The sequence below is a fragment of the Bos indicus x Bos taurus genome, chromosome 23 (genome assembly GCF_003369695.1).
Source record: "Bos indicus x Bos taurus breed Angus x Brahman F1 hybrid chromosome 23, Bos_hybrid_MaternalHap_v2.0, whole genome shotgun sequence".
Classification (NCBI taxonomy): domain Eukaryota; kingdom Metazoa; phylum Chordata; class Mammalia; order Artiodactyla; family Bovidae; genus Bos; species Bos indicus x Bos taurus.
Window position 1 is genome coordinate 8,440,293 of NC_040098.1, and position 12,974 is coordinate 8,453,266.

General features: G+C 58.2%; 3 protein-coding genes across 5 annotated transcripts; all 3 read left to right on the top strand.

Moving 5' to 3' along the window:
• Nucleotides 1–48: 48 nt before the first annotated feature.
• SLC39A7 (solute carrier family 39 member 7) lies at nt 49–4,730 on the top strand. Of its 2 annotated transcripts, XM_027525161.1 has the most exons (8): nt 49–274; nt 583–997; nt 1,087–1,255; nt 1,413–1,466; nt 1,600–1,764; nt 1,913–2,053; nt 2,260–2,456; nt 3,865–4,730. In XM_027525161.1, the coding sequence occupies exons 2-8, from the start codon at nt 587–589 to the stop codon at nt 4,135–4,137; spliced, it is 1,410 nt and encodes a 469-aa protein (XP_027380962.1). In that variant the 5' UTR covers nt 49–274; nt 583–586; the 3' UTR covers nt 4,138–4,730. The 2 variants fall into 2 exon arrangements, with proteins under 2 accessions (XP_027380962.1, XP_027380963.1); XM_027525162.1 differs by having other exon boundaries at nt 225–997.
• On the top strand, nt 4,625–7,041 carry HSD17B8 (hydroxysteroid 17-beta dehydrogenase 8). 2 transcript variants are annotated; one of them, XM_027525172.1, is made up of 9 exons: nt 4,625–4,989; nt 5,146–5,363; nt 5,471–5,587; nt 5,703–5,816; nt 5,898–5,983; nt 6,076–6,160; nt 6,374–6,416; nt 6,571–6,645; nt 6,849–7,041. In XM_027525172.1, the coding sequence occupies exons 1-9, from the start codon at nt 4,944–4,946 to the stop codon at nt 6,863–6,865; spliced, it is 801 nt and encodes a 266-aa protein (XP_027380973.1). In that variant the 5' UTR covers nt 4,625–4,943; the 3' UTR covers nt 6,866–7,041. The 2 variants fall into 2 exon arrangements, with proteins under 2 accessions (XP_027380973.1, XP_027380974.1); XM_027525173.1 differs by having other exon boundaries at nt 5,703–5,795.
• Nucleotides 7,042–8,694: 1,653 nt separating this feature from the next.
• RING1 (ring finger protein 1) lies at nt 8,695–12,676 on the top strand. The gene is made up of 7 exons (XM_027525167.1): nt 8,695–8,936; nt 9,031–9,153; nt 9,858–10,018; nt 10,118–10,333; nt 11,183–11,572; nt 11,749–12,025; nt 12,259–12,676. The coding sequence occupies exons 2-7, from the start codon at nt 9,076–9,078 to the stop codon at nt 12,358–12,360; spliced, it is 1,224 nt and encodes a 407-aa protein (XP_027380968.1). The 5' UTR covers nt 8,695–8,936; nt 9,031–9,075; the 3' UTR covers nt 12,361–12,676.
• Nucleotides 12,677–12,974: the final 298 nt, after the last annotated feature.

Sequence of the window (12,974 nt, forward strand, 5' to 3'; positions counted from 1 at the left end):
AAGTCTTCGCGCTAGTTCCCGCCCCCTCGTCCAGTTGGAAACGGAGGAGGCGGTCTTCTCCCGCCTGTTGCCAGTCTCGCCCGGCATCCCCTCAAATAACCTCCACGTCCGCGCATGCGCGCCAGGGCTGGCCCGCATCCCCGCAGCCCGGAGTGCGGCCATATTGGTAAAGGTACTGGGACCGAGGTAGAACGGGACTTCCCAGTTCTCGCGGGAGCTAGGGGCGGGACTGCCACGTCCGAGCAAACCGGGAGAGGAGAGGATCCCGGAGCCGGTGAGAATTCTCTGCTTTTCTCTACTGTCCTTTCCAGGCCCTTTTCCTCACCTTGCGGGTCATAGAGACGAGAGCCCAGAGAGTCCATAAAGTGGAGGATCAAAGCCTAGAGCGGAGCCCCGGGGGCCCTGTATCAGGGAAGGGGTTCGGGGATAAAGAGAGTCTCGGGAACAATGTGGGTGGGGACAGAACGGAATGGGGGAGCGGCCCATAGAAGTGGACGGTGGGCGCGGACGGAGTAAAGCGGACCCCGCATGGGTGTAGAAGTGAGGGCCAAGTGGAGTCACTCTCTCTGTCCCTCTGGTCAGCGTGATGGCCAGAGGCCTGGGGGCCCCCCGCTGGGTGGCCGTGGGACTGCTGACCTGGGCGGCCTTGGGGCTGCTAGTGGCCGGACACGGGGGTCATGGAGACCTGTACGAAGACCTGCACGAGGACTTCCACGGCCACAGCCACAGGCACTCACATGAGGATTTCCACCACGGACACAGCCATGCCCATGGCCACGGCCACACTCACGAGAGCATCTGGCATGGGCATACCCACGGTCACGACCACGGACATTTACACGAGGATTTGCACCACGGACATAGTCACGGCCACTCCCATGAGAGCCTCCACCACCGAGGACACGGACATGACCATGAGCACAGCCATGGAGGCTCTGGGGAGTCTGGGGCTCCAGGCGTCAAGCAGGACCTGGACACTGTCACTCTCTGGGCCTATGTGAGTCCCCTGGGGATGGGGCAGAGGGAGGCTAATGCTGTATTGTTGGGAAACCCCACACCTCTTAACCCCTGACTCTCCCTCACCAGGCACTGGGGGCCACGGTGCTGATCTCTGCAGCTCCATTTTTTGTCCTCTTTCTTATTCCTGTGGAGTCAAATTCCCCTCGCCACCGCTCTCTGCTCCAGATCTTGCTGAGTTTTGCTTCTGGTGGGCTCTTGGGAGATGCTTTCCTGCACCTCATCCCTCATGCTTTGGGTAAGTGATCTTTCGCTTCTACCTTAAATCTTAATGAATTTTAGTCTTTGGGCAAGACTGTTCTTTCCCCTTTGTGACCCCTGACCTTCCATTGTACCTGCAAATACACACCCCTTGCTTGGTTCCCTCACCTGGCCTTTTCTCTCTTTTCTTCCAGAACCTCATTCTCACCACCCTCCAGAGCAGCCAGGACATGGACATTCCCACAGTGGTGAGGAAGGGGCGGGTAGGGACATGGGTTGGGGTGCTGGAGAAGGTCTCTCTCTCCTGTTCTTCTCCTATGCTTGGGGAGGAAGAGTTTGGCATCCACGTCTCCCTTAATGTCTCAATGCATCTATTCCCAGGCCAGGGCCCCATTCTCTCTGTGGGACTGTGGGTCCTCAGTGGAATTGTCGCCTTTCTTGTGGTGGAGAAATTTGTGAGACATGTAAAAGGAGGACATGGACACAGTCACGGACATGGACATGCTCATGGTCACACACATGGAAGTCATGAACATGGAAGACAGGGTGAGCCCAGGAACAGTCTTTCTGAAAGCCATATTGCCTACCTTTGGATCTCCTCATTTTAAGGTTCTGAAGTGGGAGACTATCCTCGTGAGGATACATTGGCAGATCTTTGTTCTCTGCTTACACCAATTCCTTTCTTCACGTACAGAGCGTTCTTCGAAGGAGAAACAGAGCTCAGAGGAAGAAGAAAAGGAGGCAGGGGCGTTGAGGAAGAGGAGAGGGGGGAGTACAAGGCCCAAAGATGGGCCAGTGAGACCTCAGAATGCTGAAGAGGAGAAAGCAGGGTCAGGTGAGAGCCAGGGTTCCATAGGCTTGGGCAAGAGACATAGTTGTGGATTGCTGGAAATAGTGCTGTGGGTGATGGCAGGTGTCTGGGAAATACTGGAGCTGGATATGAAGTGGTTTCTTGGGGAGATGTGATAATGGCTGATCATGGCTGGGACTAGGGGTGATGAATGCCTCTAACTGTTTCATCTTCCTTTTCTCCTGTAAAAGACCTGCGTGTATCAGGGTACCTGAACTTGGCTGCAGACCTGGCACACAACTTCACAGATGGTCTAGCCATTGGTGCTTCATTTCGAGGGGGCCGGGGGCTGGGGATCCTGACCACAATGACTGTTCTGCTCCATGAGGTGCCCCATGAAGTCGGAGACTTTGCCATCTTGGTCCAGTCTGGCTGCAGCAAAAAGCAGGTTGGTGATGGCGTACACCAAACATGGTTGCCTCAAGCCCTTTACCCTCTCTCACCTAGCCCCAACCCAGACTGCCACTCATGAGTTCCAAAGAAATTGTACTACAGGCATACTTTGTTTTATTGTGTTTCTGTATTGCACTTAGCAGATACTGCATTTTTTACAGATTTGTAGCAACCCTCTGTTGAGCAAGCCTTTTGATACCTTTCTTCCAACACTGTTTGTTTACTTCACATCTGTGTCACAGTTTGGTAGTTCTTGCAACATTTCAAGCATTTTCATTATTGTTTGTTACGTTGATCTGTGATCTTTGATGTTGCTGCTGCTGCCGCTGCTAAGTCACTTCACTCGTGTCAGACTCTGTGCGACCCCATAGATGGCAGCCCACCAGGCTCCCCCGTCCTTGGGATTCTCCAGGCAAGAATACTGGAGTGGGTTGCCATCTCCTTCTCCAATGCATGAAAGTGAAAAGTGAAAGCAAAAAGTGAAAATGAAGTCGCTCAGTCGTGTCCGACTCTTTGCGACCCCATGGACTGCAGCCCATCAGGCTCCTCCGTCCATGGGATTTCCAGGCAAGAGTACTGGAGTGGGGTGCCATTGCCTTGTTCCAACTTGCTGAAGGCTTAGGTGATGGAGAAGGCAATGGCACCCCACTCCAGTACTCTTGCCTGGAAAATCCCATGGAGGGAGGAGCCTGGTGGGCTTCAGTCCATGGGGTGGCTAAGAGTCAGACACGACTGAGCGACTTCACTTTCATTTTTCACTTTCATGCATTGGAGAAGGAAATGGCAGCCCACTCCAGTGTTCTTGCCTGGAGAATCCCAGGGACGGGGGAGCCTGGTGGGCTGCCGTCTGTGGGGTCGCACAGAGTCAGACACGACTGAAGCGACTTAGCAGCAGCAGCAGCCTTTTTTAATCAGTAGAGTATTTTTTAATTAGCTCTTACATTGTAGGTATAATGCTATGCACACTTACAGGATAGTATAAATATATGCACTGGGAAACTAAAAAATTCATGTGACTTGCTTTATTGTGATGGTCTCACAGTATCTCTGAGGTATGCCTGTATTGGTGACAGTGGATTCTCTAGTAGTGAAAAGAAGTTACGTTTGTCTTGCAGTTCAGTAGTTCTTGAACTGTGATGCAGAAACCATTTGAATAGTATAAGGGTCTTTCACACCGTGCCCCCTACCCTGACCTGTTGAGTCAGAAGGTCTGTGGAAAAGGAACTCTTTGTTATAAGATCTTTCAGAAAGTGTCTATTCTAGCCCCCCCTCTTTTTGCTTTACTCTTTAGTTTCCAAGGACATGCACCCAATTCATGTACACCTAGACCATTCCAGCCATGTCTAAACCACTGATAACCTTTAGACGTTGATGAGTGCCTCTCTCTCTTTTCTGCCCACCAGGCGATGCGTCTGCAACTACTGACGGCAGTAGGGGCACTGGCAGGCACAGCCTGTGCCCTTCTAACTGAAGGAGGGGCAGTGGGCAGTGAAGTTGCAGGTGGCGCAGGTCCTGGCTGGATTCTGCCATTCACTGCTGGTGGCTTTATCTATGTAGCAACGGTGTCGGTGTTGCCTGAGCTGTTGAGGGAGGCATCACCATTGCAGTCACTTCTGGAGGTGCTGGGGCTGCTGGGGGGAGTTGTCATGATGGTGTTGATTGCCCACCTCGAGTGAGAGATGGGGTAAACCAGCCGCAAACCTCTAGCCTCTAAGCCCTCCAGGTCAGGGGTCTGTGGAAGCTGGGGGTCCTGGCCTGGGACATCTACCAAAGGAGAGAGTTGTATCCTAGGGAAATGGTGACTTTGGCTTGAGGGCTGTCAAGATCTGGCATACAGGGGCTGCAGGGGTGAGGATGACGCCCAGAGGGACCATAGTGTTGGGCACGTGCTGACCATGTTGTTGGGTTTGAGGACTAAAGCCAGAAGGCTGAGAGAGGAGTCATGGCAGCCTGCCCCACGTCCCCCACCCCACCTGTTCACAGAGGACCAAGCTGCCACACACAGGCTTCTCCAGGGCCCACCTCCCTCTCTCCCGCCTGTTGGTGGAGGCTCCAGGGAAGACCAGAGCCCTCGACAAAGGGAGTAGCAGAAGTCGGGGATAAACGTCAATCGTGTGACCTGATTTGGGAGTGATTGGGGGGTGGGGCGGGGACGGCTAGTTGCTAATCTCACGGCCTAATTTTTTTTTGTTTGTTTCTATTCTTTTATATTACTTTGAATAGAGGAGTGGTGGGGACCGGAAATAAAGCCCTCGGACCTTTCGTTCCACGCGCAGTGTTTGTCTTTTTCGGGGGGTTGGGGGCTCCCTTCCCTCGGCTCCCCAGGTCCCCCAAGCAGCGGCGCCTGGCCACGCCCCCGCGGCGGGGTCCGGCCCCGCCCGTGGCCGCCGGCGGGGATTCGATTGGCTCGGCTTCGCGCTAGCCGCGCCCCCTCTGCGCTCGGAGTGGCCCAGCGTGGAGCCCCGCCTGGCCGCCGGCCGTCATGGCGTCTCCGCTCCGATTGCGCTCCGCGCTGGCCCTGGTTACAGGTGAGGGGCTCCTCTACCGGGCGGGTTGGGGCGCCACAGTGACGTCCGGGGCTTGCCGTCCGGCCGCGCAGTCGCCCTGATCTCCGGCCCGGGTCTTACTACCTCTGCGCCCCACTGACCTCTGACCCCGCGCCCGCTTGTCCTCTCCCGTCCCAGGTGCGGGCGGCGGCATTGGCCGCGCCATCAGCGTGCGCCTCGCCGCTGAGGGGGCCGCCGTAGCCGCTTGCGACCTGGACGGGGCAGCAGCGCGGGAGACGGTGCAGCTGCTGGGAGGGCCGGGGACCGAGGAGGGGGCGCCCCGCGGAGCCCACGCCGCCTTCCAGGCTGATGTGTCTGAGGCAGGGGCCGCTAGGCGCCTGCTGGAGCAAGTGCAGGTGAAAGCAAGACGCCCTCGCCCTTTTAAAGCCCTATAGCGTTGCCTCCACGGCCCTCGGCTCTACACGGTTTCTCGGTGTGTAACCCCCGACCCCCTCCTCCACAGGCCTGCTTTTCTCGCCCGCCGTCTGTCGTTGTGTCCTGTGCGGGCATCACCAGAGATGAATTTCTACTCCACATGTCTGAGGACAACTGGGACAAAGTCATAGCTGTCAACCTCAAGGTGGTGGTGACCTCTGAACCGGTGACTTCTGGGTCCTCTAGCCTGGGGAAAGAGTTGGAGGACCGTCACCCCAACTGATCCTTCCTGCCTTGTGACTTTCCCTCTCCACCACCAGGGCATCTTTCTAGTCACTCAGGCTGCAGCCCAAGCCCTCGTGTCCAGCGGCTGTCCTGGCTCCATCATCAACATCAGTAGCATCATAGGCAAGGTCAGGCTGAGCTGGGAGGAGGTGAGCCAGTCAAGTGGGCACAGAGAGGAGAGCCCCTCCTTGTGACCCCTGACTCATCCCACATCTCCGGCGCACCCATAGGTGGGGAACATGGGACAGACAAACTATGCAGCATCCAAGGCTGGAGTGATTGGGCTGACCCAGTCTGCAGCCCGGGAACTTGGACGGTTGGTCAGACGCCTGGGGGCATGTGAAAAGTCAGAGGAAGGGGTCAGTGTTCAGTCCTTTCTGGAGTCAGCAGACACTCTCCTTTCCACAGACACGGGATCCGCTGTAACAGTGTCCTCCCAGGATTCATTAGAACACCCATGACCCAGAAAGTGCCACAGAAAGTGCTGGACAAGGTAGGAGACTGTGGGTGGAGGGCAGAACCATTCAGAGACCAGCCTCTCTGGGCTTCAGAGAGAGGATGCTGGGCCCAGTGCAAGGCAAACAGCAGATAGTCAACAACTGCACAGGGAATGAAGACCGCCCCCCGCCCCCCCCAAAAATCACACCTTTTCCTACAGAAAACCCACAAAAGAAACTTTCACTCACACATGAGTGTTTCCTTACAGGTTACTGGAATGATCCCAATGGCACATATGGGGAACCCTGAGGGTGAGCACTGAATGAAGATACCAAAGTCTGTGGTATCTGAGGGGGGGGTCTCACCAAGATTGGTAGTGGGGGGTTAGGGAGGATTCTGGTGGGAGGTGACAGCTACTTTGGGTCTGTGAGTGAGGATTCTGCCCACTCCCCTCCACTCCCATAGATGTGGCAGATGTCGTCGCATTCTTGGCATCTGAAGACAGTGGATACATCACAGGGGCATCAGTGGAAGTCACTGGTATGAGGCCATCGTGGGGAGAAAGAGGGCAGAGAAGTCGAACCCAGACGATAGGAGAAAGCTAAGGAGAGGAGCCTGGCGCCACCGAGGGAAGGGAAGGGCAGGGCAGGAGTTCCCAGAGGCCAGGGACAGAAGTGGGCGCCTCCCCTGCTGCCGGCTTGTCTCCACCTACACATCTGTCCAAATGTTTCTGCCCCTCCCAGGAGGTCTTTTCATGTAACTGCCTCAAGGACCCTGGACTCTGCTCACCCCCCCACTGCTCTGCTGGCCTCCTGCTGATGAGGACTCGGAGTTCCCAGGCTACAAAAGGGGTGGCTGTGTATGGCTCAGGAATGCTGAATATGGGAGGCAGGGGTGCTTGTGACCCTAATAAATTCCAAAACCTCTTCCCTGCCACCTCCGGTTCTTCTTGTGTCCAAGTCCTCAGACCCTTCCCCACCTCCCCCTCCTTTCCCTTTTGCGAAGGATTGTTCCCTTTCACTGCCTGGTCTCCCAGGGCAACCCCCGCCGCCGGGTGTGAGAGGCTAGAGTGTGTGTCCCTGTGTGTGCCTGTGTGTGCGTGACACTCTGGGTCTTTTGGAGGGAGGGGTCTCTGTCCCACCCCTGCCACTGATCCTGTAGCCCTAGTCCCTTCCCCCCAATTCCCTGGGTCCTTACAGTCCCCAAGGGTGATTTGTTCACGGTCCCATCCTGGTGTCCAGTCTAGCCTTGAGAGGGGGTCTTGGAACAGGTGGCCCTCCCCCACCCCTCTCCTTTCTCTGAGTTCCCCCTCCCCTTTCTCTCCACCTTACAATAGCTGCAGCCGGCCAGGGGTCGGATGGGGGGATTAGGGGAGGGGGCCAGGATTAGGGGAGTGGGCCAGCCGATGAAAGGGGCTGGAGGAGAGCAGAAGGAAGGGAGGGGGCTGGGAGGAGGAGGAGGAAGGGGAGGGGGTCCGCGCTAATCGACTCTGGAGCCCACATAAGGACTGGCCACGGACTGAAGGAGAGGACAGGGAAGTAGGGGGAACCGGGGGAGGGGGTGAGGGGACCCACTGCGGCCTTGCCCCAGACACAGGCCACCCCCTGGCAGTTGCAGCCCAAGTCCTGGAACCCCAGTTCAGGCTGGAGGAGACGGGACGCCTATCACGATCTTTTCCCCCCACCCCGCCCCCCGTACCCCTCTCATCCCCTGCCCTCAATGGGGACCGGTCTGCCCCAACCTCTTCTCTTCCTTCCCCGACCCTTCCTTTACTGCGAAGTCCTGGAGGAGGCTTATGCCCGCTTCCCGCTCCAGACATTCGGCCCCTGGCGGGCCCCCCGCCCCCGCCACGACACGCGCACACCCGGTCCCCGAGAGGGGCCCCACCTCGTGCGGGTGCGTGTGTGTCCCTGCTTCCGCGTGGTGCCTCCATCCCCCCGTACCTCCCGGGCGCCTCCCTCCCCCGCCCCGGGCCGCGGCTCCTGATTGTCCAAACGCAATTCTCGAGTCTCTAGCTCTGGCCGAGAGTTGAGTCTGGACGTCCCGAGCCGTCGCCCCCAAACCTCGAGGGGGAGAGCGGGTCGGAGGGTGTAGGGAGAGCCAAGGCGGAGGGCGGCGCAGGTCCCCCGGGTGGTAAGGGGATCCTGGGCAAGTCGGGACTCGGCAGTGTTCACGGGGCCGGAGGACGGCAGCGGCAGAGACTCCTCTGCGGCTTTCCCCGCCTCCGCCTGGGGATCCCGGGCTGGGACTGCGGAGAAGCCGTGCGGGGGAAGCGGGCACGCAGGCCCCCAGAGCCGCCGGGGGGAGGCGGCCCCTCTCCCCACGCCCGCCGTCCCCTCCCAGGGGTTCAGCGACACCGGGCCCCGCCCTGCGGAGCGGAGGCCTCCACGGGGGCTTCGGGGAGGGGACGGCGCCAGCCCGGGGACAGGAGCGCGGTCCCCGCGCGGCGCGGGCCCCGGGGGCGGGGAACCGGCGTCCACGGCGCTGCCACCCGCGCGCGCCTCCGGGTGACGTCCCCGCCGCCGGGCGGGGGGGCGCGGGCGGGCGGAAGTGACGCAGGGCCCAGCGCCCGGACCATGGCGGCGGCGGTGGCGGGGGACCGGCGTCCACGGCGCTGCCACCCGCGCGCGCCTCCGGGTGACGTCCCCGCCGCCGGGGGGGGCGCGGGCGGGCGGAAGTGACGCAGGGCCCAGCGCCCGGGCCATGGCGGCGGCGGCGGCGGCGGCGCCAGCTGCTGTCTGAGTGGCGGCTGGGGACCGGACGGCCTCGGCCGGGGAGCCCGGCCCCGGGAGCGGCGCTGCGGCAGCTGGGGCGCCGACGGCGGGACCTGGGTGAGGGGCCGCGCGGGGGCGCGGTGCGGGGAGCCCTCGAGGGCGGGGTCCGCGCGAGGGCCGGGCCCCCTGACACCCTTCCCCCATCCGCCAGCCCACCTCTCCGGCGCGGCGGCGGGGCAGCCCTGGTGCGGTCACCATGACGACGCCGGCGAACGCCCAGAACGCCAGCAAAACGTGGGAACTGAGCCTGTATGAGCTCCACCGGACCCCGCAGGTGACAGGGGTTCTCCAACTGCAACTTACTGCCTTTCACTAGACCGCTCCATCCGCAGACCCCCTTCTCACAGCCTCTTTCCCACTTTTGGCCCCTTTCTGCCCAGCTTCTCACTCCCTGCCCTGCTTTGGAATCACTTTTCACATTTAGCTCGTTTAATCCTCAAAACTGACGTGCCAGAGAGGTAGAGCCAAGTATTATTGTCTTCGCTTGAAAGATAGTAAACAGGCTGAAATTAACTTACCTAGTCTTCAGTTCCGCATAAGTCAGTGCATTTACTACTCCCCTTGGGAGTTCATTGAAAATGGAATTCTGGGCCGGATCTCACACACACACCGCCCCCCCTCCCCTCGCCACTAACAGTAATGGGATGGGACCCCAGACTCTGCGTTTTTAGCATGCACCATAGGGGATTCTGATATAGGCAGTACCAGGACCGAACTGGAAGAGATTCTGTTGACTTAAGTCTTTCCTAGAAGGAAAATCTGTGCCGTGCCCATCTCCAGGCCTATCGCCAAACCTCAGATGATCCTATTTCAAAGCATCTACTCTTAGGATTTCTCTCTTCCTCAAGTAGCCAAATGGGATACCCAGATTCTGCCATCTCACTGTATTTCTCAAGACAACAGTTTCATGAACCAGTTGTTTCTAAGATCCTTTTTACCTCTTTACACCACCACCTTTCCACTCATTGCCGTCTCCAGGAAGCCATCATGGATGGCACCGAGATTGCGGTTTCCCCCCGGTCACTGCACTCAGAGCTCATGTGCCCCATCTGCCTGGACATGCTGAAGAATACCATGACAACCAAGGAGTGCCTCCACCGGTTCTGCTCTGACTGCATCGTCACGGCACTGCGTAGCGGGTAACAGGAGGGACGTGTTTGAGGTTGGGGGCAGAGGGAGAGAGTGGGGCCTCTGTCCCCTGTGACTAAAGGCTCAGGGCCGCCTTTCTCCCACCCCAGGAATAAGGAGTGCCCTACCTGCCGAAAGAAGCTGGTATCCAAGCGGTCTCTGCGGCCAGACCCCAACTTTGATGCTCTGATCTCTAAGATCTACCCCAGCCGGGAGGAGTACGAGGCCCACCAAGACCGGGTGCTCATCCGCCTCAGCCGCCTGCACAACCAGCAGGCGCTGAGCTCCAGCATCGAGGAGGGGCTGCGCATGCAGGCCATGCACAGGTTTGGGGGCCACAGGGAGGTGGACGCGGGGCGATGGGACGGAGCCACGGGTCAGACACCTGGGGGTCTCTGCTTCTAGGCCTCAGCATCGTGAGCGTCGACCACCATCTAACTGTCATGCCTGGAGGTCGTGGATGTGAACCATAGCTTTTTCGTTGGCAACTAGCACTACTATTGTTTTTTTCTTAATACTTACTTATCTGGCTGCAGAGGGTCTTAGTGATAGCATGTGGAATCTAGTTCCTTGACTAGGGATCAGCCCAGGTCCCCTGCAGTGGGAGTGCAGAGTCTTAGCCGCTGGACCACCAGAGAAGTCCCTGGCACTGTTCTTAATTCCTCACCTTCTAACTTTCTAGAAGTTAGAGCAGTAGAGTGATTTTTGAGCATAAGCTTTGGGTTCACACTGCCGGGAATTAAATCACCTCCTAGGGCAGCATCACTCAGTCTTTAATGTGTATTTGAATTACCTGAGAGTTTTGTTTAAAATGTAAATTCTAATTCGGTAGGTCAGGAGTTGGGCCTGGATTCTGTTTCTCCAAGCCTGTGCTCCTGGGCCTCAAACCACACTTTGAGCGGCAAAGGGACTATGATCTCAGACTAATTATTTAACCTCTCTAAGCCTCAGTTTCGTCAGCCATTAAAAAAATGGTATAACTATCTGTGTCTGTAGGATTTGTATAATTTGGGGCAATCAGTGCAAACACTTGGCAACGTGCTTGGCACATAATTAGTATGGAATAAATATTAGGGATCATCGTTAAGATTGCCCTGGTTTCTTAACTCTCTGAAGTTTAAAGTCTAAAGCCCTTATCCTTGGTGCTTTCTAATTTCGACCACTTGCTCCCACAGGGCCCAGCGTGTGAGGCGGCCGATGCCCGGCTCAGATCAGACCACTACGATGAGTGGGGGCGAAGGAGAGCCCGGGGAGGGAGAGGGGGATGGAGAGGACGTGAGCTCAGACTCGGCCCCGGACTCTGCCCCAGGCCCTGCTCCCAAGCGACCCCGCGGAGGGGGTGCAGGGGGCAGCAGTGTAGGGACAGGGGGGGGTGGCACTGGTGGGGTGGGTGGGGGCGCCGGCTCTGAAGACTCGGGTGACCGGGGAGGAACCCTGGGAGGGGGGACCCTGGGCCCCCCAAGCCCTCCCGGGGCTCCCAGCCCCCCAGAGCCAGGCGGAGAAATCGAGCTCGTGTTCCGGCCGCACCCCCTGCTCGTGGAGAAGGGAGAATACTGCCAGACTAGGTGAGAGCCTCGTCCTCCCCAGACCACTGAGAGACCAAGGGTCATGGTCTCCATCACGAGTGGGCCTCGCCCAGACCCAGAAAGAGTCCCCAGCCCAGAGGCCCTGTGCGCATCTCCCACTTTGCTGCTCCATTTGAGGCGTCTGTGCCCTCAGTCTGCCCCCTTTCCTACCGCAGGTATGTGAAGACCACTGGGAATGCCACAGTGGACCATCTCTCCAAGTACTTGGCCCTGCGCATTGCTCTCGAGCGGAGGCAGCAGCAAGAGGCGGGGGAACCGGGAGGGCCTGGAGGGGGCACCTCTGACCCCACCGCGGGACCTGACGGGGGCGGTGGGGAGGGTGGGGGTGCCGGAGGAGCCGACGGCCCTGAGGAGCCTGCCTTGCCCAGTCTGGAGGGCGTCAGCGAAAAGCAGTACACCATCTACATCGCTCCCGGGGGCGGGGCGTTCACGGTGAGCGCCCCTGAGTGTCGGGGGGCGGGGAGGGGGGCGGGGTGCGCAGCCGCAGACCCGACCCCCTCACCCATCTGCCCTCTTCTCTGCATCCCTGTCTCCTTTCTGTGTCCCTCCTTCCCCATCATCCGGGTCCTCGCTTTACCCCGTTTATTGTTTCTTTGTCTTTCCTCTCCCTTTGGTCCTTTTTGTCTCATCTCACTTTTCTGCTCCCCCTTCCGCCGCCTCTGTAGACACTGAATGGCTCACTGACCCTGGAGCTGGTAAATGAGAAGTTCTGGAAGGTGTCCCGACCACTGGAGCTCTGCTACGCCCCTACCAAGGATCCAAAGTGACCCCACAAGGGACGGCCAGAGAATGGGGGCCAGGGGGTGTCCCAGAGTCCTGGCCCACCCCTTGCCTGGCTTCTTTGTCCCCCAGAGCCCCCCAGCCTGACCAGCCAGCAAGACGACACAAACAGGACAAGTGGCTTTTATACAAAGTATCTATATCAGATTCTTCTATATTGTACAGAGTGGGGCTTGGCCCCCGTCTGCTGCCTTTTCTATTGCCCTCAACCTCCCGTCCACAAGATGCTGGGGAGAGTGAAAAGCCCTCCCCTCTGTGCCCTCCTACCAACAACAACAAATTTGCTTTTTTTCCTCTTTGAAACCTGCGGTTCTGTGTCTCTTTATCAGGGGTGTACTAGAAGGAGATGGAAACAACGATTGGGGAGAGAACCCTAGAAATCATGTAGTCTTGGAAATGGGGAGGAGATGTCAAAGGCTATTCATGGTGTGTAGGGCCCATTTTCCTGAATCTTCAAATCAGCAAATACGTAGGAAAATAGAAACAATCTGTGAAGCTGGAAGAGTGGAGAGGTGTGAAGTCAGTTCCCAAGCTTGCCCCTGTGACCTGAATGCCCAGGCTGGGATCAGGGGTGTCAGTACCACAGGAAAAGTAACTTAAG